Source organism: Papaver somniferum, chromosome 8 (assembly GCF_003573695.1).
Source record: "Papaver somniferum cultivar HN1 chromosome 8, ASM357369v1, whole genome shotgun sequence".
Classification (NCBI taxonomy): Eukaryota; Viridiplantae; Streptophyta; class Magnoliopsida; order Ranunculales; family Papaveraceae; genus Papaver; species Papaver somniferum.
Window position 1 is genome coordinate 119,388,064 of NC_039365.1, and position 7,988 is coordinate 119,396,051.

Below are 7,988 nucleotides of genomic sequence, written 5' to 3' on the forward strand. Positions count from 1 at the left end.
GTTCTAGTTCCGCTACTTTCAAGTAATCGCATCTTGTCCTGCACACAAAAATGAAAATAAGCTCAACTATGAGCTTCTAATAAGCCTAATATCCCCAGATAACAAATGAATCAACTAGGACATTAATTCAAGCACCACCCTGTAAATAAAAATCTTCGGCAGTGGCTCCGGGAGACGAGTACACGCCAGTCCCAGACAGGACGGGACATGCTGCTAGGTGCACGCGAGAAATATAGGTCAAAAGGAGGTTTCCCATTGGAGAGAATTATCAGCGTGCAATCACGAATATATACATATATTACAAAATCACTTGAATGGAGTACTGAATTGTCTTATAGCATTGTATTACCCGATGTTTCAACATAACTAATTTGCTGAACTAGGAAGGAAGAAAGGATCTTCTTTAGCTTTATATATTCTGAATAACTGATTTGAATGGATTCTAGCTAACATCTTGCGTTCTTCAAGGGCTTTACGATCCCACAGATTCAACTCCTCAATGGACTTCTTTAGGCCGCCCTCTTGATCTCCATCCGCGAGAAAAGCAGCTATTTCAGTTCCCCTGTAGTAAAAAATAACTTAACCATCGACGGACCATTTCAAGCTTGGCAAAAATATGATTAGCAGTAAAAAGGAACTTTGAAACCATAAATGCAGTTCCACCATGCCATCTTGTATTCCAGAAATTACCCAATTTTTATATTCCTACAGCCACAGTTTTCTAAATATATATAGCATGAAGGATATATACCTGATATCCACAAACTAGCTAAGCAGAAAAGAAAACTACAATTTTGCTCACAGATTGAGATGCTTTCTGGACATATTATCATTCACCAGCTAGAGTTTTTTTTCTTCATAATATTCCCTACTTGAATCTAGAATAGGCTTATGTACAATATCAGTCAGACAATAACGAAATAGTGTCGGGTAAAGCGTAGTTATGCATATATAGCAAACAAGAGCAGAATTAGCCACTGAAGAGTGAAAACAAAATGTCAGGAATGGATAATAACCATAAAAAGGAACACCCTTACTCCAGTCTCCAGAGCTCAATGACACAACTATTTTAATATAATTATTGAGTGAAGAAACTTAATCTTGCAGCATAAGTGGATTCAGTGTTAATTATATTAAAATTAATTGAGAAATAAATAAATAAATAGGGACCATCCATCAATACCTGGTCCATCAATCGTGTTCAACCTCAAGTAGATAAGAAATGGTGCAGCCGGATAGGAAAAGATTCTCACACCAAAGTATGAAGCTTGAAACACGAACACATAAAGAGCAAACAAATAACTTTTCGAAAGGAAGTGCAGACATGGACTGTATCATCAGGTTTTATCAGTAAACAGAGTTCGGCGTAGCATTGCAACATATGAAAAGACTAGTTTAAAGAAAAAATAGCAAACATGAGCAAGAGAGCAACTGATGACCTAGGCCCAAGGTACGATTTCCATATAGACATGAATAGGTACGAGAATAACTAAAGCAATAAAGTGAAGCAGTGAAGGCCTTTATGGTTGTACCTGATTACATAAAACGCGCCAAACCCACGCTTCGCATTGTAACCCAGTGGATCTTGCTCAGATTTTTCCTGCAATGTTTGCTGTCGACAAAGGGCACAAACAGCTTTCATAGAAATCTCAGGATCCTCTTCGAAGGAAGAAAGCATGTCCGCCCCAAATTTCCAATTCGATTGATTACCTTGGATAAGTTTAATTTGATTATCATCCAAATGTAAATCGCCTTTCACCACATGTGCACCATAATTCTCACTTTCACCATTTGAACGAACATCTTCCAGCACATTCTCTGTGTCACCCATACAAGTGTTCCCTACCTTCTCATGTAAACTTCCACTCGTTTGCAAATGGTCAAGTGTTTCCCCTTCAGTGGAGCTCTTATTTTCTTCAACATGTTGACCTCCAAAAGATGCATTAGGAATCCGTGAGCACATCGTCAATGAGAAGCGCTTGGGATTTTCATCTTTATGCGCATTAAATTTCTTCATTATAATATCTTCCTCAATCCCTTGTTCACTTGATCCAGTGGCTGAAACCCACTTTCGTTTCCTTGTCGAACTGAGTGGGGAATCCTCCTTAAGATTGCTCCAATTTTCATCACACCTCTGACCTGGTAAAGACCTATTAAATCTTCTTTCTGATGGTGGCAATTCATCTTCGCTGTCACTGATGTCGATGATGCCATCAAGTTCGATCTCTATAGGTATATTCTTCTCACTTTCAACATTTATTAATGTATTACACATCGTGGTGACTGAAGATACGCCTGCAAATGTTCCAGAAAGTATGAGAAAATGACTGCTAGCAAATTTCGGTTCTACTTCATTTCACTGTTGAGCAATGACATAGATATGCATTAGGTAAGTATGGCTAGTACAAGTTAGTTTTATCATTTTATGAAAATGTAGTTGGCCTACAAGCAGTACATATGCTAGCGGCTACCCACATGGACCTATAAATGCACCAGATAGATCTTCTCAGTCTAAAGTAACAAGGACATAGATTCATGGCAAACCTAGAAAATATCTTCCAGTTAATACAATGTCCGGATTAAGATCATAAGATCATGAAGTTTGGTTTGTAACTGAGATATGATACCATATTAAAGTCTGCGGGCATCCAACTCAAAACCAATCGGCAATAAGGGGAGAGGCCCTACTACATTATAAACCGCAGGATCTTAAATAACCCAACCATGTGGGACTAATAATCTCAACACGTCCCCTCACGTGTAGCCTCGGCGGGTCTTACAAACACGTGGACAATTAAATCGGGTGACGCAGAATAAAGGTGCGGTCAACTGACTGATACCATGTTATAATACGGACATCCAACTCAAAATCAATTGGCTATGAGTGGAGAGGTTCTTAGGATTATAAATCGCAGGATCTTAAATGCCCAGACAATGTGGGACTAATAATCTCAACAAAACATGCATTAGATTCATTGGTAAGTGTATATTTTCGAGTCTACCTTCTTCATAATACCAGCACACCCCAACTTAATGTAGGTAATATTCTCATCGAGTGTTATTAGTTTAAGCAAAAAAGGTATTATGATTTATACGTATTTTGTGCTCCAGAGTCATAATGTCGACAGTTTACATAGACACTTAGAAACAACGATATGAAAGAAAAGGGATGAATAAAAGTACCAAAAGGATCCATGGATTATGCATATCTAAGAAGTAAGAAAGTTCTCAATACCTGTGACAGCCATACGAGAGTTGTCCTTATTCTCTCCGTCCTTGTGAGAAACTTCAGACTGCAAATAATCTGAACCCGAAGTATATGTCTTGATCAGATCTGGTTTTTCTCTTTCCAAAATTCGTGTTTCCTCGAATTTAGTAATGCTTTGTTGTACTACAGTCTCTCTTTCGGAGATAACATCATAATTATCACTCTTCCTTTTGTTCTCCTCAAGGTTCAGACACAGATCACCACACTTGCATTTATAAGCTTCGGATTCTTTCTTCATCTCCTCGCATATTTCCTTCCACACTTTTGTATCTTCACCAGCCTTCTTTAATTCCTCACATAAGTGGATGATTTTTTCTTGGGCCTGCTTCTCTGTTTCGAAGATATCCTTCAAGTCTTCTTCGAGTTGAGAAATCCTCTCTTTAAGTACATCGGCTGCCTTCTTGTACTCATTAAGCTCATAAACTACACAACTATTACTAGAAGTAAGATCTTTCAACTTAACCTCACTAGCAAGACACTCCCTATTTTTTTCCTCAAGTTTCAGAGACAACTGATAACACTGAAATTTACAATCATCTAAATTTTTCTGTGATTCAATTTCACATTTCAGCCGCGAAGATGCTTGGTTTTTAAGGTCAGCTACACTTTTCCTCAATATTTTTATCTCCTCCTCTGCACTTTGTTTACCATGTTCCAAATCAGCATATGCTGCCTTGAGCTTGACATACTCCGCTAATCCACCACCTTCTTTCTTTTTTAATTCAGCAGACAACTCTGCAATTCTTTCTTGGGCCCTCTTCTCTTTACCAGACATCAAGCTTTTATATTTCTCTAACCGTGCAATCCGTTTTTTCAGTTCATTACACACTGTCTTACGCTCATTGAGCTCACTATGAACAGTTTTTTCTGCTAATGTCAAGGCTTCCAATTTATATCCACTTGCATCAAACTGAATTATCTTCTTCTCAAGCTCCATAGGCGTTTCCTGAGATCTACAAACTGCCAATTCTTCTTTCGGTAGAAACACCTTCTCTCTTTCATTGATAATATCACACTTGCATCTACAAGCTTCAGATTCATTCTTCATCTCCTCGTACATTTTCTTCCACATTACTGACTCATCACGTGCCTTCTTCAATTCCTCTGACAAGTTGGTGATTTTTTCTTTATCCCCTTTTTCTGTTTCACAGATAACCTTGTGCTCTTCTTCGAAACAAGAAATCATCTCTTTAAGTACATTAGATGTCTTCTTGTACTCATGAAGCTCAAAATCTACAGAATTCTTTCTTGATTTAAGATCACTCAACTTAACCTCGGTAACAAAACACTCCCTTGTTTTCTCCTCAAGTTTCAAAGACAACTCATCACACTCACACCTATATGTTTCAGATTTTTTCTTCATCTCCCCAAACCTTTCCTTCCACATTTCAGTCTCGTCACTCGCCTTTTTTAATCCCTCTGACGACTTAACTTCTATTGAAGCCTGCTCTTGAAGCTTGTCAGACAACTGATTGAACTGAAATTTACAATCATCTAAATCAGTCTGTAACTTGACTTCATGAGTCAACCTGAAAGCTGCTTCTGTTTTGGAGTCAGCCAAACATTTCCTCAACCTACTTATCTCCTCCTGTGCGCTATGTTTACCAAGTTCCAAATCAGCATATGCTGCCTTGAGCTTAACATACTCTTCATTCCGATCACTTCCCTTATTTTTTATTTCAGCAGACATCTCAGCAATTATTTCTTGGGCCCTCTTCTCTTTACCGGACATCAAGTTTTTATCTTTCTCTAACTGTGCAATTCGCTCTTTCAGTTGAATACACACAGTCTTGCACTCATTCAGCTCATTATTAACAGAGTTTTTCCTTGATGTCAAGGCTTTCAGTTTATATGTACTTGCAATAAACTGAATTCTCTTCTTCTCAAGCTCTTCCTGCAGCTCCTGAGACATACTTCTATAAACTGCCAATTCTTCTTTCAGTTTAGCTTTCTCCAAAGCACCTTCATTGGCAATCCTTGAAATTGGGTTTCCATCTCTTGAAACTTCTTGCTCCAATTATTAATCTCATCCTGTAATCTGCATTTCCCGAGCTCCAATTCCCTATTTTCTGTCTTGAGTTGAACAAGCTTGCCATTTTCATGCAACAAAAATAAATTTTGTTCTTGTCCCTTCTTCTCCTTTTCACAAATAACTCTTTGATCTGCTTCTACTTGAGTAATCCGCTCTTCAAGCTCCATACACTTAGTTTTATAATTTTTCAATTCATCATCGACGACAAGTTTACTTAATCTTAGATCTTTACATTTATCCTCAAGCACAACATATTCCATTTTCTTCTCATCGAGTAAAGCAGACAGCTCATTACTCTTCACTTTACAAGCCTGTATTACTTTCTCCCAAACATTCACCTCTTCCTGTAATCCACAATTCCCAATCCCCAATTCCTTTTTCTCTGTCTCAAGCTGAACAACCTTGTGGTATTCACTCATACTGCATTGGATTTGATCATCTTCTAGTCGTTTCATCCGAAGAAGAAGTTCGCTGTACTTGATTTTATAATCATTCTGCTCATCATTTACAAGAAATTCCCCTTTCAACTTATCCTCATGCACAACAGAATCCAATTTCTTCTCCACTAGTGACCCATTACTGTTCATTTTTCTGTAAGCTTCTAATTCTTTCTCATTCTCTATAAAATTCTCTTTCCATGTTTCTAATTCAATGGCAGTAGTTTTATATGTTTTATTTGCACGTTCTAAACATCGAATTTCTCTCTTAAGCTGATTAATATACTTTCTCTGATTAAGTCTTTTCTTGACTACATTAGTCTTTTCAATCTTTACATAATCATCACATTTACCTCTTTTTCCCATTTCTGTTAGGTTTTTTCCTTCTTTACTGTACAATTCTTAGCCCAGCCCTAGTTTCAGTTACGATCCATCAATATAAGGAGTAAATTAAATAGTCAAAGAGTAAAACAGCCAAGAAACGAGTATTTACTTTGAGAATGATCTTGTCTGAGTGATCGATAAGGAACTTCGGAGGAAAAATTGCATGTACTTTGAGCAGACTCTGTAATGTTCCATTTTTACTCTTCCCTTTTGTTTTGTTATAGGACACTGTATAAGGGTAAAATGGTCACATATTTTGTTTCTCCGAAGTCACATCACATGTTAGATGACGTGGTCATCCATAGGTGTGGCTGACGCATGGTGTTATTTTTTTTTGAAGGGGCAATGAGTCCAGAAAAACAAATAAAACATCTAGGAGCGAGTCCAGTGGTACTTGGCATAGTTAAACATAGGTGTGTCATATGATGACACCATAGACTTTCTAAAGATGGGAGTCGGAGAATTTCTTTTCCATAGGCCAGCTGTAGTTATTCAAAAAGGCTAGACTACCAACCAATTTCTTACTAAAAGATAGTCTTTCTGAATTATAATTGTTATTACGTAGTAATAATATAACATTTAAATCAAAATGAACATTAAAAGGGAGCAAAATAATCTTATACTAATATAAAGAAAAGAGGTAATTGTGTTGTGAAGCTTTTTCACATGACTAAAATACCCATGGCTATCACATAAATACCTTCATTAATATCTCCTCCAAGTCCTCTTCTCCGTTCTAACATCTCTTCCCCATTACGACCACCCACAACAACACCAGGCGCCAGCACAACTAGCATCGATACTTCCGCCATCATCACCATCGCCAGCACCACCACCACTAGCACTACATCCGCCGTCACTACCAGCACCACCTCCGCTGTCACTACCAGCACCTCCGCCACTAATTCCGATTCCATTAAAACTAATAAAAAAAGTTAATCCAGCAGCACCACCACAATTTCTGATTAACCTAACCTGTAAATCAAATTAACCTAATGAATTGGTTTTGTATTTCTGATGTTAATCCTCCAACAAAATCTTTTGTGTTAGTTGTAATCAGGGAAACTCAAGAAGTGAAATCCAGAATTCCAACTTGATCGTGGTGATCCTAGACGTGGAATTGATTGATAATCTATAATAATTTAAACAATTAGAGTAAATTATTTCAGAATAATTACTTGGATCAAATTCAGAGCAAATCAAGTTAACATATTGGGATTGTGCAGGTTAGCTGTTTGTGGAAATGCCTGAACTTTTTTTCTAAAGATATATGCTGCACTTTGGTGGTAAGTAGATTCTGACACATATATTCTTCATGCAACTGATACATCAAAACCAAACTATTATTATGAATGAGATTATCGAGAAATGGTTTCTCACTTAACCAGAAAGTAGAAAGTTCACGACCCGTTGATTGTTAGCTTTAAAAAAAACAAGTTGTACAGGGAGACTGAAAGTTCATAATTTGATGAGAAATTCTACTGTATAAGAATTTTTCATCCGTATTTATTTTTGCCAACCAAGCTTTTGATCACAAGGTCCTGTTATTAGACTCTTGGAAAATGCAACTCAATTCATTTGTTTATGGGGTTCATGGATTTCATGTGTTAATTCCGTGGGACTCACTCATCCGAGCTTGATTTTCACATGAGTCACAACAGCCTCACTGCTACTTTGATGTAATTACGACCTTGAATTAAATTTACCCGTCGTATAGTGTTGCAACGCGTAATAGGCATTCTTCCTAGCTTTTGGCTTTGATAGTGGTGGCTCCAGTTTGAAAAAAGTTATAATGTGAAGTCAGGTTTCAGGTAGAAACATAGTCCTTGGTTGGATGAACTGAAATGGAGATATAGGATTACGTAAA

At 37.4% G+C, this 7,988-nt stretch overlaps 2 protein-coding genes across 5 annotated transcripts; both read right to left on the minus strand.

Moving 5' to 3' along the window:
• Positions 1-328: 328 nt before the first annotated feature.
• Positions 329-2,289, minus strand: LOC113302396. Of its 4 annotated transcripts, none has more exons than XM_026551301.1 (3): positions 1,533-2,289; positions 1,184-1,267; positions 329-562 (listed from the first exon to the last, which is right to left on the minus strand). In XM_026551301.1, exons 1-2 carry the CDS (start codon positions 2,273-2,275, stop codon positions 1,192-1,194), a joined length of 819 nt encoding a protein of 272 aa, XP_026407086.1. In that variant the 5' UTR covers positions 2,276-2,289; the 3' UTR covers positions 329-562; positions 1,184-1,191. The 4 variants fall into 4 exon arrangements, with proteins under 4 accessions (XP_026407086.1, XP_026407085.1, XP_026407083.1 ...); XM_026551300.1 differs by having other exon boundaries at positions 1,184-1,329; XM_026551298.1 differs by lacking the exon at positions 1,184-1,267.
• A 2,917-nt stretch (positions 2,290-5,206) lies between these two features.
• LOC113305974 (protein Hook homolog 3-like) lies at positions 5,207-6,103 on the minus strand. The gene has a single exon (XM_026554966.1). The coding sequence runs from the start codon at positions 6,101-6,103 to the stop codon at positions 5,207-5,209; it is 897 nt and encodes a 298-aa protein (XP_026410751.1).
• Between the last annotated feature and the right edge of the window lie 1,885 nt (positions 6,104-7,988).

Excerpts from the sequence above, each read along its gene's own strand:
- LOC113305974 (XM_026554966.1), bottom strand. The coding sequence starts at position 6,103 with ATGGGAAAAAGAGGTAAATGTGATGATTATGTAAAGATTGAAAAGACT.
- LOC113302396 (XM_026551298.1), bottom strand. The coding sequence starts at position 2,275 with ATGTGTAATACATTAATAAATGTTGAAAGTGAGAAGAATATACCTATA. Across the intron at positions 563-1,532 it reads GGCGCGTTTTATGTAATCAG|GGGAACTGAAATAGCTGCTT; the intron begins GTACAACCATAA and ends TTTTTACTACAG.